The following is a 14,973-nucleotide window of genomic DNA, read 5'->3' as shown; positions in this document are numbered from 1 at the left end:
ATAAGACCAGGACTTGCCCGTTCGTGGCCTTTAAAACATAAAAACAGGAGAATATAAGACATATAGCCATATAATGGACCTCAGTGGTCCAACTGTCTTCGAGTCTTCGGAGTTTTTCTCCAGGATGACGCGGTAAATTCGAAGTCGGCCAGTAGGCGGACAGACGCGGGAGCTTCTCTCAACAACACCCCTCCCTCCAGAGGGGCAAAACAAGCCATCCTCCAGCAGCCACGAGACGGGAGCAACACAGATGTATTCCCCCCGACAGAGAGGTAAAACCGAAATAATGAGTGTGAGAGTGTGCCATCGCATAGTCTCCTCCTTCATGTGTCCGTGAGGTGCACGAGGACATTATAAAGTAGCCTAATGCGCACACTAAATCCAGTCAAAAGATGAAATGCTTCTCCCGGTACCTGCCTTACATCTTCAGACCGCCGAGCAGCCTCCTCTCGTCCAGCTGTCACACTGAGGGTAAGTGACTGCTCTCGCTTCACACTGACAGTATGTGAGTGGAGATGATGCTACACTGCCTGAAGTGCGAACAAGAGAGTGTTCACTACACTATACACAGCCAGATGTTTGCTGGTGTTGTTCGATCGCATTGCGTTTGAAACGCGGGCTGTGACTCAAAACAGTCGTCTACCTGGACATTTAATCTACCTACACAACATTTTAGGCATCAAAGGCACGTCTACGTGTATGATGCCCCAGAAGTGTTGTCTGGTTAGGCAGTCTTGTAGATTTTGAAACACGTTGCAGTTACTGAATAAAACCAAACAAAAAATAAATTGTGGTAAAAAATAAATTGGTAAAACATAAACTGGTTGTGTGTGTGTGTATCACTCTGTATTTCAGAGTAAAATGTCTTAGTAAGATAATATTTAAATGCAGTTTTATAATCAAAGCTCTGTAGTTTTGATTGTGCAGGGGAAAATATATAATGCAATGCAATACAAATGATATTTGAGAAAAAAAAACTTTCCTTAAAAGTCCGTTATATCGTATTTGATACATTTGAACATGATATTTTAAAAAAGAGAGATGTATAATCAAGTTTTTTAAGTCCACCGAATGTTCATCTTGAACATAACTAACAGTATAAAAGTTATTCTTACATTTACTTGATAAAAAAGTCTGTAGATTTCACAGCAAAACAGACATCAACCTAAAGATGGATATTTTTAGATTATAAATTGCCTTTTACTTACTAAAATATTATGAACTATCGGTCAGATGACAGAAGTTGTGTAGAAGATTGTGTACAACAGGTTTTTCAGCAACGTTTTGATCATGTTTATAATTTAGATGTCTTAGAAATTTAAGTGTCAAATATGATAAAAAGGGTTAACATCTAAATTGAATAGATTTCAGAACAATATTTAATATGGAGTTTGGTGAATCGGTCTAGAAATTTAGCAGTATAACATAGGGCTCTAATCACGATTACAATTACGGATGCCACAATTACGTAATCATTCAAAGCTGCAATTAATCGTTCAAAGTCCACTTATGTTAGTTATTCTGCATGCTTAAGATGCGTTTTTTTCTTTCTACATGTTATTTTAAAGGTTTTTCCCATTATTTTAATTTTAGTTTTAGTATAACATTATAATACCATTCATATTTTAACTTTTTTATAATTTAAAGAAGAAACCAATCTGATGTATAGTTGACATTTGAGGCTTAATACTATAGAAAAGCACTAAAAGTTTTTCAGTTAGAGTGTTTTCAGCTCGTTTATTTTCATATAAAAATAAGGCATGCAGTTGCATCAAACAATGGTTTAAACATCATTCAATGTAAATTGTAATAATCGTAATTAATAATCGCAATTACAATTTCAAGGGAATAATCGACAAATATGATTTTTGTCATAATCGTGCAGCCCTAGAATAACATCTCACATTTACTCCAGAGAGTTGCATTCATTACTATGTGTATGATATCACACTTGTTTTTAATAAATACAGCATATAACAATTAACACATTCAAAATGTGAATTTCAGGTCTGAATTCACTGAACTCAAACTCTTATAAGCAGAGGAATGTCTTCCTTGCATGAGCTTGCTCTTCCAGTCTCCCGCATTCATTTCTGTCAGCGAACTCATATATATAGAAATATGAGATACAGAGTCATGTACAGAAATTATGAGAACCCTTCAATTAAAACATACCTTTTTTGTTGGCATTCAAAGCCACTTTAAACTAGATCTTGTTCTCAAGTACATCTACATTTAAATCATTTAACAGATACTATCCAGAGTGACATTATATTGTATAATAGGTAATTGAATACATCTAACTTCAAAAGGAGCTTCAAATTTATTTATTATAATATATTTATCATAATATTGTATTTATTTTATTAGAATGGGTTTTTATTTAAAATATGTTAAATATTTAATCTATTTCATTAAATCTAATTAAATTTAATCTATTTATTTATAATCCAACATTATCCAAGGCATGATTAGATTTATTTAAATTTGAAATAAGTCCCTGTTTAAACAGTAATCTAACACCGTGTCTACGCCGGATGCAACAGTTGTCGTGTAGCGCCGCGCCGCTTACGTCCGGTGTAGACAAGGTTTAACATTTTCCCTTGAAGAACCACAAAATTGCATTTGCAAATATGCAGTTTGGCTCATATTACCTTCGTATCTTATCTTTTGTGTTATCTATATATAGGCCTGAATGAACCTAAGGGGGAAATACCTTGCTAGTGCAGCACTAGAGCTACTAATAGATAAAGATACCTCTATAAGGCCCTGTAACAGTAAGTCTTGAGTTTCTGCAAGGAAAGAGATATTTCATTACAAACCCATCTCCAATACCCTCCTCCTGAAGCCAACATATTGAACATGTAATACCATACAACACCTGCAGCTACACATCTTCCTCTCCCATATTCATCTTTCCACTCACTGTCTTCCATTTTCCTTTGATTCCTCTTTTATCCAAAGGATGCAAACGCTGGTTTATCATTTCAGAGTCTTGTGAAGGACTTCCGTTGACTGTCTGTCTTCAGGCATGATTCTGTGCTTTCATCTCTTGCTGTCTCCATCTGTGTCTGCTGTTCAAGCCAGATCGATTGGATATTAAAAGGTTACAGTCCCCTTGCTAGCAATGATGTATCACAATACTGTGTTATGCACAGTATTGTGTTATTTGTTTGGAAGTCCATTCTGGTGCCAGGGAGTTTCTTTATATGAGACAAGAAGCTTGTGAGCTCTATTGGAAATTTTTACAGTAAGGTTACATTGTAATTTGTATAATTAAAATAAATAAATCCATCTAAATGACAAAATTAAAATACTTTTGCTTTTGGTGGTAACAAGCTTGACTACAGTACTACGAGTGTGATATGAAAATATGTGAAAATAAATATAATATTTAATTAAATGTTGCTAAAAGATCATTTGTATTGTCTAATTGTTAATAAATGCTAAACAAAAACAGAACTCTGCAAGTTCTAAAAAGTAAAAATTGTGGCTTTCAGATATAGGCCTAATGTTACATAATTACCCATTTTATCCTAAAAACATTTCTGTTTAATAGACATGTATAAGAATTGGATATCGACAGTATTAGCCTTAATGGTACTTCAGATTAAACAGATATAATTGTTATTGCCCATCTCTTTGATAGAATGAAAGCCATTCCTCTTGCAGAACAGTGGCCAGGCCACTACGTGATGCTGGTGGAGGAAACCGTTTCCTGACACGCTCCTCCAAAACACCCCAAACTTGCTCAATAATATTAAAAACTGGTCACTGTGCAGGCCATGGGAGATGTTCAACTTTACTTTCATGTTCATCAAACCACTCTGTCACCAGTCTTGCTGTGTGTATTTGTGCATTATCATCCTGATAAAAGGCTCCACCTTCAGGGTACAATGCTTGAACCATTGGGTGCACATGGTCCTCCAGAATGATTCAGTAGTCCTTGTCAGTGACGCGCCCATCTAGCAAAAGTATTGGGAAAATAGAATGCAAAAATATTAAATCTCAAACAAAAACAGATCCACCCCCATGCTTCACTCTGGGCATGCAACAGTCTGGGCGGTAAGCTTCTTTGGGGCTTCTCCACACCATAACTCTTCCAGATGTGGGAAAGAGAGTGAAGGTGAACTCATCAGCGAACATTACATGTTTCACATTGTCCACAACCCAAGATTTCCACTGCTAGCACCACTGAAACCGACATTTGACATTGGCACGAGTGACCAAAGGTTTGGCTATAGAAGCCCGACCATGTATATTGACCCTGCTTAGCTCCCGACGAATAGTTTTGGTGGAAACAGTAGAGCTGAGGTGCACATTTAATTCAGCAGTGAGTTGACCAGCTATGGTTTTATGTTTTTTGGATACAGTCCACGTTAGCACCTGGACATACCTTTCAGACAGCTTCATCTTGCATCAACAGTTACTCCTGTTAGATGTGGTTCGTCCTTCATGCTGACATTACTCTGGATACTGTGGGTCTCGATATACCACAAAGACTCGCTGTCGCACCAATGATTTGTCCACTTTTGAACTTTGATATGTCTCTCATTATGTTGTGTGCATTGCAATATTTAATGTACAGCTGTGCTATTGCTCTGCTAATTCAACCTTCACACTCTGCTCTTACTGGTAGAACATGCAATCATTGAATATTGGCCACTAGGATGTGCAAATATAGCCATGAAACCACCAACACTATTTTGGCCAGTGTTTCAGTTTCATTGTCCAATCCCTGTAGCACTTGCATATTATTGCTCTTTTGTTGGTTTTGATTGCTTCTATTGTCCTAATTTGTAAGTCGCTTTGGATAAAAGCGTCTGCTAAATAACAACATTCAAATATAATGTAAATGTAAATAACAAAACTAAATTTAAATTTTAAAACAAGCTCCAAATCAAATAAATAAGTAACACAAATAAAATAAATCTCTTCATATAAACAAAATAAGGCTTTGTCTGTGCTCTTTCCATTTAAAATGAGAGGCAACCACTGCTTTTTAATCATGATCCAAACAAAGATGCTGCATACATGCAACATGAGCAATTTTTAATCTAAATTAGATTGTATAATTTTGAAATTTGAAGCAAAAACACAATGGATTGACTTCAGTTTTGTGAAACTATAAATAAAAAATATCTGCATGAAACAGAAACAGGAGACGATCTGAACGAGATGCAGATTCACTCTCTGCCAGCAGGTGGCACTTAAAGCATTTCCTTGGTTTCTGCTGTAAACAAAGCAGCTGCACTTATGAACTTTAATATGCATTTTACAGAGGCAAGATGAAATAAAAAAAAATACCATTTAAACTTTTCTAAAGACAGTAAGTTCCCCTCAGACATACATTCATAGAAACTTCTACCCCTAATGTTTAGCATCTCAACCAATCTGAATCATCACATATTTGAATCGATTTTCAGCCGGCTCGCAGTTAATCATTACATGCATAGTATAAACAAAATCATTTAAGTTGTTTATTTGGTTGCGATATATTACATGCATTTTTGTCATGCATTTCATGCAAGTTTCGTAGGTAAGAAATGTGTTTAATAGTATATAAGGTAAATGTAAATGTGTAATGTTGGTAAATGTGATTATCTGAAGGGTTCAAAGAATAGAAAAGAGGGAAGTTTTATAAAGTTAACAGCAGAGAGGAAGCACACACAAATCATATTTTAAAAACTTCAATAGAATATGCATATTTACCATTTACATATTTACTATTATATTTACTATTTATTATATTTACATATTAATAGCAATAATAAGATATTCCTGTTGTCACTGCCTAGTGTTGTCACGGTAACATTCCAGATGAACATAATGAGGAATTGAGTTGTCTTTCATTGCTCCCTTCACCAATCCATTTCAAACCGAATCATCACAACAAACAATATGCACCCTCCTCCACACAAAACACCCAAACAAAGGACTTTTCTGCATGCTCTGGTACCCAAAACGCTCTGACATTAAAACACTGAATCAGGAGCTGCTGGTGGGTAAGAACAGTCCTGCTGTTTGTTCTGTAACATGCAGCACAACAGACTTAATTACTAAATTACAATGCACACACTGTGGTGTGTCTCAGCTCTCCGTTGGAAAGAAGCTGGAACGCAGCTGGTATCAGTGTATCGATACAACGGAAACTGAATATTAAAATATTTATTTTTTACATTTAATTTTTCATTCTTTGCTTAAGGCCAAATATACTTGTTTTTGTACGCGTGTGCCAGCATACAGTCATTACCTATTCCATTTGATAGCGTGCATTAATGCAGGCAGTCGACATATGTACTCTAAAAAGTTTCTTCTTTGTCCAGTGTCTGTGTTTTTTTCTCCTGATGCTATGAACGATAAACAGAGCTAAGTAGTAGGGCATAACTGATTACACGTAATCTGGATTACGTAATCAGATTCCAAAAATGTAATTATTTTAATTGGATTATAGCATGTTTTAAAATACTCAAAATCAGACTACAGTTACTTTTTTATTGATTACACGATTACATATTTATTTACGCAATAGCAATAAATTATTCATAATTTATTGATTTACCCTAATTCTTTTTTTCATCTTTTGAATTTAACTTTCTATACCTTTCTATTTACTTGAAGTACCCCCTGAGAGGTAATAAGTTCATAACTAAGTAACACATTTGCATGTTTACGGTTCTCTGATGTTGGTTAATGGTCACAGAACATGCAAAAAAATTTTTTACCTTTTTAGTAAATGATTTATTTTGATTGTTGTTCATTTAAAATTATTGATTTTAATTTTACATTTGTATTATTTAATTAATTAATAGCGCTCTGCAGTTCCTTCAAGAACCACAGTTTGGAAAACCTTGTAGTAATGTAACGTTCACATTGTTAATAACAAATGATGGAATTTATTTTTCACTATCTTTGTATTTTTATAACGATGTGCTACAAGATTAACCTATTTAAATAAAGTTAGGTCAAAAGTAATCTAACATAGTCAAAAAGTAGTCTGATTATATTACCTAAAATGTATAATGTAATGTATTTATTACAATTTTTGTCATGTAATAATTTGGAATCAGTAATAGACTACAATTTGCAAGTAAAAAACAAAAAATCTTTGTATTCCTTTAAACTAAAGTTGCTGCTATCAGTTGCTGGTTCAGCTGATATTTTTACACAGCTGTGTGATGTTTTGCATAACAGTGCAAGAGAGTGAGTCAAGTAGGACTTGTTTCTGGATCTCTTTGGTCCTGAAACATTATTCTTATCAATCGGATTGTAGATATGAATTGGTTAGTGTTAGGCTGTGGGATGGCGTTGAGGTTCGAACACCATTATCAACTTATCATTTCCATCTGTTAATGGTTAGAGTTTGGGAAAGTGTTTAGCAAATGCACTTTCAGTTGCTTTGTATAAAATTATCTGCTAAATGGCCACTTACTGCTAAAGATACCATCACACAGTTGTCACAAAGCATCCTACATTTCATGTGTAGAAGCAAAGGAGAGGTTAGTGTATTGATTCACCCTAAGGTAAATATGTAGTATAAAGATTTTTACAAGCAGTTGCTGGTCACAGATGCCTGGAATAACACTTGTATTTAGTGAGCATGTCACACATATCCCTGTTCAATTACAGCATGTTAACACTTTCCTGTTTGGTCTTAAAAGTGTTAAAATGCAACTGGAGTTCAGGGATGGAAGAGAGAATGGATCAAAGAAATCAGATAGGACAAACTAAACCAGCTCTGGTACTAGGACACGCTTAAGCGATGTCAGCAACTGGAAGAGTAAGCACAGGAAAGAAATGAGGAAAGAGCAGCATGCAAGATAGGCCAGTTGTGAATGCATGCACTCATATTTTACATATCCAATATTTGTTCTTCTAACAAACCTCAGCACTTACATGGATAGTTCACCCAAAAATGTTGTAATTCTGTTGTAACAATAATTGACCGTCATGTCAAAATTGTATGACACAAGAAAATATTCTGAGAAGAACAATCTTAAAATGTCAGTGGAAGCCAATGGTAGGGGTGTCTGATATTCATCGTCTATGATAACACTGTAAGTGTTGTTTGAGTGATGTGTAAACTGACATTATTGAGCATGTATAGGTCGTTAATAAAAAGCATCATGAGTAGGGCTGCAACAAACAATTCTTTTGATAATCAATTAATCTAACGATTATCAGAAAGAGTAATCAAATAATAATTTATTTCACTATTAATCAGTAGGCTTTGGTTATACATATTCTAACTAATAAATAAATCAAGGTAATCACTTAAAGGGTTACTCCACCCTAAAATGAAAATTTTGTCATTAATCACTTAACCCCATGTCGTTCCAAACCCGTAAATGTTTCGTTCGTCTTCGGAACACAATTTAAGATATTTTGGATGAAAACCGGGAGGCTTGTGGCTGTCCCATTAACTGCCGAGTAAATTACACTGTCAAGGTCCAGAAAAGTATGAAAGACATTGTCAGAATAGTCCATCTGCCATCAGTGATTCAACCGTAACGTTGTGACGAGAATACTTTTTGTATACAAAGAAAAAGAAAAAAAAAGACTTTATTCAAAAATTCGTCTCCTCTGTGTCTTTCCGCATCAGCATAGCACCATTTTGGAGAATATGAGCTGAACGCTGGCAGTGTATGCTCTTCTGTGTCAGCCGCACCACAAGGATACGTTTTCTACGTGTATTTACACTTTGATTTGAAAGAAAACAGAGCATCCTTGTGTCGCGAATAAAACATAAAATAAAAAAAAGCCTTTTTTTAGTGCAAAATCTCCAAAATGGCGCTATGGTGATGTAATACAACTACATTTATTATAATTTTTTGGTTTTGTTTTACAATACAAATAAATATCTCATTGCTACTGGGTTGCAAAGTGTATCCTGGTTGGTTTAAATACTAGTTTTTACCACATACAATGATACTCAGTAGTTAATTTGACCTAGTGAGTGCAATGCATGTCACAGTAATCAGGTTAGCAAAAAGTCATTATGTGAACTCTTGATTCAGCTGAGCTATAATAGAACGGCTGAGTTATTTAATACAGAAACACATTTCTCTCAGGTGGTGTATGGGGAACATTGGACGTTTCACAAGTACAGTATATCCTTTATTACTTTATAAGCCCTTTTGTGTCAATGTTGGCTTTGAAAGTGAAAGATGCAGAGGTGAGAGAAAATGCTTTAAAAAAACATTATTTTTATCTTTAGCTTTAGTCTGCCAGTAAATCAAACCAGCACACTTTTCATAGAATCCACCTTTTTCCTGAGAAACCGATGAGTTCCACAATGATGGATTTTAAGTTCCGTTTGGATGCTCTCATGTTCCGTCTCCAGTGAAACCCATGTTAAAACGGGGTAAAAAGATGAGCCGAATTAATTGCTGAATTAAAGTTTTTAAAATTTTGCAGAAATGTACATATTTCCACATATTTCCAATGAGCCAGGGTAGGATAAACTAAGCCTGTGTTTACAGTGTTACACTAAATCCACTAAAACTCAACTTGACACCAGTTGATTAAAACATCCTGCAAAATGACTGGCTTTAGTAGAGGTAACAGCGAACACAGGAGTAAAACAAATGATTATCTGCTTAAATTAAAAGCAGCTGGACTCGACAGTGAACCTACCAAAGAATCACACTAAAAAGTGGCCAGGAATTTGTCTTTTTTTCACTATAAAGAACCTTTTGTGGAATGGAAAGGTTCCATGGATGTTAAAGGCGAGGTGAAGGAGCTCTCAAAGTTGCTCAGAGAACTGAAAGAGTCCTTCACAAAATGGCAGTTTGTGGTTGTTTTTCACGGTCATTTCGTATTACTGTATTTAAATTTACAGTAACATGTCGCAGACTACATTACATTTACATTTACATTTAGTCATTTAGCAGACGCTTTTATCCAAAGCGACTTACAAATGAGAACAATAGGAGCAATCAGATCAACAAGAGAACAACAACGGTATACAAGTGCTATGACAAGTCTCAGTTAGTCTAGTACAGAACACGTACTGTAGCCAGGTTTTTTTTTTTTTTAAGAATATGATAGACAAGAAAAGAAAAGGCAAGTACTAGTATTAGTTGGTTAGGTGCTGGCGAAAAAGATGGGTCTTTAGATGTTTTTTGAAAATGAGTAAAGACTCAGCTGTTCCAATTGAGATCAGGAGGTCATTCCACCAGCTGGGCACAGTCCAGGAAAAGGTCCGTGAGAGTGATTTTGAACCTCTTTGGGATGGCACCACAAGGCGTCGTTCACTTGCAGAGTGCAAACTTCTGGAGGGCGCATAAGATTGAACTAATGAGCTTAGGTACGTTGGTGCCGTGCCAGTGGTCATTTTGTAGGCAAGCAACAGTACCTTGAATTTGATGTGAGTGGCTACTGGTAGCCAGTGTAACCTGATGAGGAGAGGAGTAACGTGAGCTGTTTTTGGCTCATTGAAGACAACCCTCGCTGCTGCATTCTGGATCAGTTGCAGAGGCTTGATAGTACATTCAGGAAGGCCCGCCAGGAGAGCATTACAATAATCCAGTCTGGAGAGAACAAGAGGTTGGACAAGAAGTTGGGTGGCTTGCTCTGACAGGAAGGGTCTAATCTTCCTAATGTTGTATAAGGCAAATCTGCAGGAACGGGTCATTTAGCAATGTTGTCTGTGAAGCTTAACTGATGATCCATCACAACTCCTAGGTTTATGGCTGTCCTGGAAGGAGTTATGGTTCACAAACCCAGCTGTATAGAGAAGTTGTGATGAAACGATGAGTTAGCTAGAACCACCAGCAGTTCAGTCTTAGTAAGGTTGAGCTGAAGGTGATGGTCATTCATCCAGCTAGAAATGTCACTCAGACAGGCTGAAATGCGAGCAACTACCATCGGGTCATCTGGTTGGAATGAGAAGTAGAGTTGAGTGTCATCAGCATAGCAGTGATTGGAAAAACCATGCTTCTGAATGACAGATCCTAATGACGTCATGTAGATGGAGAAGAGAAGTGGTCTAAGTACTGACCCTTGAGGAACCCTAGTAGCAAGTTGTTGTGACTTAGAAACTTCACCCCTCCAAGACACCATGAAGGATCTATCAGAAAGGTAGGAGTTAAACCACTGGAGTGCGGTTCCAGAGATGCCCATCTTTCTGAGGGTGGACAGGAGAATCTGGTGATAAACGGTGTCAAAAGCAGCAGACAGGTCCAGCAAAATGAGTACCGAGGATTTGGAAGCTGCTCTTGCCAGTCGCAGGGCTTCAGTAACCGAGAGCAGGGCAGCCTCAGTTGAGTGGCCGCTTTTGAAGCCAGATTGGTTGCTGTCCAGGAGGTTGTTCTGTACAAGAAACATAGAGAGCTGGTTGAACACAGCTCATTCAAGTGTCTTTGCAGTGAATGGAAGAAGGGATACCGGTCTGTAGTTTTCTAGAAGTGCTGGATTTAGAGATGGTTTCTTCAGCAGTGGGCTTAGACAAAGCCAGCAAAAACGCTGAGGGAAATGTTCCAGAGTGAAGAGAGGAGTTGATAATGTGAGTAAGTGAAGGTATGACTGGAGAAGAAATCGCTTGAAGGAGGTGAGTGGGGATCGGATCCAGTGGGCAAGTAGTAGGATGACTGGACAGGATAAGTTTGGAAAGTCCGTCTCTAAGAGTGGAGAGAAGGAGGAGAGAGAGTGTGCATTAGTTGTTGTGAAGTTATCCTCAGTCTGCGGTGTGGAGAATTGGTCACTGATGGTTCTTGTCTTATTTGTGTAGAAAACTGCAAAGTCGTCAGCTGTAAGAGTCGATGGAGGAGGAGGTGGAGGCAGATTAAGAAGAGAAGAGTAGGTTTTGAAGAGTGTCCGAGCGTCACAATAGTTGTTAATTTTGTTGTGGTAGTATGATGTTTTAGCAGTGAAGACATTTGCAGAGAAGGAAGAGAGGAGAGACTGATACACACTGAGGTCGGTAGAGTTTCTTGATTTAAGCCATTTCCTCTCTGCAGCCCTGAGTTTAGAGCGATGTTCACGGAGAACATCGGACAGCCAGGGGGCAGATGGGGTGGTGCGTGCTGGTCTAGACGACAGTGGGCGAAAGTTGTCCAAGCAAGAGGTTAGAGTGGAGCAAAGAGTGTCAGTAGCAATGTTTGTGTCCAGAGCTGAAAACTGCGAGAGTGAAGGAAGTGAGGATGAAACCACAGAGGATAAGCGAGATGGAGAGGGTGAGCGTATGTTCCGTCGAAAGGTGACCTGCGTTGGAGTGTGTGCCGCTACAGGAGTAAGTGCTAGGTTATCATTAGTTTTTTTCCCGCCACACTTGTGCAGTGGAGCAACTAAAGAGTTGTCCATGGAGCAACAGCATGTGTAGATGAGGTCCAGTTGGTTGCCCGATTTGTGAGTCGCTGTAGTAGACACTCGCTTGAGATCAAATGAGGCGAGCAGAGTGTTGAAGTCAGCACCCTGGGGTTTATCTAGGTGGATGTTGAAGTCACCAAGCAGTACCAGAGGAGTACCATCTTCAGGATAGTTTGATAGCAGCACATCCAACTCCTCCAAGAAGTTTCCCAATTGACCTGGGGGACGATAAATGACCACGAAGTGGATTTTAACAGGGTGGGTTACAGTAATAGCATGTGATTCAAATGAACCGTTACCTGTAGGTGATGGTTGAAGATCAAATTTCCAATCTTTCGATATAAGGAGACCAGTACCTCCACCTCTCCCAGTCGTACGAGGGGTGTGGGAACAAGTGAAATTAGTGGGGAGGGCTGCGGGAGTGTCTTCAGGTCTGATCCAAGTCTCAGTCAGTGCCATGAGGTTGAGACCGGAATGAGTAGCAATAGAAGAAATGAAGTCTGCTTTGTTAACAGCAGACTGGCAGTTCCAGAGACCAACTGGAATAGAGAGCGTAGTAGTAGAGGTCAGAGGGACAGGCCGTAGATTTGTCAGGCAAGCCTTCCTTTGACGTACATAGGGTGCTCTCTGAGTGTTAGTTGTGATAATAGAGATCTGAAAGCACATAGTGACTACAAGTGACCAAAATAAGTATTTGAGTACAAGCTGTACAAAAATTGAAGGGGAGAAAAGCAATACTCAACCTGTCGGTGTCCTTGCTCGGTGGAGTCGAGCAGGTAGAGTCGATGGTCTTTACACTCGTCGGTCTTCACACGAGGAGGCTTCACACGAGGAGGTTTACATTAAATACTTTCACAGTACATTGAAAGAGTACTGTACACAGCTTATACACTAGTAAAATGTTGAGTATAAACCTTGAATATCAAAATCGCGGTCAGCTATTCTAAACTAACATTTAATCCATTAGCTAGAATTAGCTAGAATGTCTGTATGCATGAAAATATTAATATTTATTACTCACCAGATGAAGCACATTTCCAGGTCACAGAGAAGACACGATGTTTCCGACATTACAGGAAAAACTCTTTCAAATGTGTTCTCTTGCACCCCCCACTGACAGAAATTAAGAGCGTTAATGCATAGCACCCAGTCCTGAATTTTTTCATGTAGGAATAGCAGTTTTACCTGCGAAATTCTGTGTGGTGTTTTTTGCGGTCAGTTTGCACTGCTGTATTTTGATTTACAGTAATTGATAATTTCCCAGAATGCATTGAAAATCTACAGTAACATACTGTCAACTGTGTACACAGTACTCAAATGTTGAGAATACAATATAATACTGTGTAAACAACAGAAATCATTTACAGTGTAGTTCACTTCAGGAGGCCTTTATTAACCCCCTGGAAGCTAGAGATTATGGTATATAAAGTTTTAAATATGGATATTTTTCTTACAACTCCAGTGGTATTCGTCTGAAAGAAGAAAATCATATACATCTAGGAAGGCTTGAGGGTGAGTAAATCATGGGCTAATTGTAATTTTTTCATCCCTTTAAAGGTTCTTCATGGCATTAAAGAATAAAATACCTTTTAGAGTAGCTTTTAGAGTGCAGGTCTAGAATAATTTTGGTGCCTTTTTGCAAGCTAGTTATGTTATATATTATTATTATTATTATTATTATTATTATATATTCTTGTAGAAATGAGTTTTTGGATCATTGGAGTACATTTTCAAGAATACTTTTTTAGTTTTTCTACTACAAAATTTCATGTTTAATTCAATGTGTTACATGCTGATTCTTTGTAATTGTTTGTGAAATTTACTCATCAGCAAATCTAAGGCTGATGATACATGGGGCAACACGGCCTACGACTGATCTAAAGTATCCAGATAGACATTTGTTACCCATTCTCAGTGGGAAGGTGACCAAGCAACATTGCTCAAAAAAAGTTGCCTAGAATAATTGCTCAAAAAGTTGCCACGTGTATCATCAGCCTAAGACTCTTAGATGAAATATGAGAAATGTGATGAATGTAGAAAACAGAAAAATCAAGGTAAATGTCACTCATGAACAGAGTATTTCCAAACAAGTTGATTTATTTATTTTTTGTAAAATTATACAGGTGTGAAAATATTATTTCTCCATGTTTAGGATACATCTATGATACCATTTTATTTAAATAAAGCTTAAAATGTCATTTCTATCATAGTTTGAGATGCGGTGAAAATGACACTGTGTTGGAAATTCAGGAAAGATGAAAAAATTACAGAATTCTCCCATGATGCATGTTTTTCACTGCTGAACATTGTTGCTTGACAAATTTACACAACCTAAAATACGTAAAAATTAGGAAAAGAAAGACAAAAAAAAGAAATACAGCAAAACTTAAAGGTGCCATGTGTAAAAATTGAGGTAAAAATATCCAAAAAATGACCTACACGCATCAAAGAATGAGAAGAAATAAGGGCGATGATGATGTCATTAAAAAAATGTCAAGTTATAGTGCTGCAGAGATATCAACCTTAATTAGCATTAGCATTACTAGCCAACGGCCCGACAGGTGTCGTAATACCAGTTTCGGCCATGGGAGGCGGTATGCGGGCAACATAACCACCAGCCAACCTGCAATACACGAATAACTCGCACGGCTTGTGGGCGTACTT

General features: G+C 37.4%; 1 protein-coding gene across 1 annotated transcript in view; it reads left to right on the top strand.

The window, feature by feature from the left end:
• Nucleotides 1–14,973, top strand: part of LOC109078749 (serine/threonine-protein phosphatase 2A 55 kDa regulatory subunit B beta isoform-like) — a 90,166-nt gene continuing 75,193 nt past the window's right edge. The window contains exon 1 of the mRNA XM_042711182.1: nt 1–471. Within this exon, the coding sequence (XP_042567116.1) occupies nt 393–471 (79 nt within the window). The 5' untranslated portion in view covers nt 1–392. The remainder of the gene's footprint in view (nt 472–14,973) is intronic.

Source organism: Cyprinus carpio, chromosome A21 (assembly GCF_018340385.1).
Source record: "Cyprinus carpio isolate SPL01 chromosome A21, ASM1834038v1, whole genome shotgun sequence".
Lineage (NCBI taxonomy): Eukaryota > Metazoa > Chordata > Actinopteri > Cypriniformes > Cyprinidae > Cyprinus > Cyprinus carpio.
This window is presented reverse-complemented; position numbering and strand designations above follow the sequence as displayed.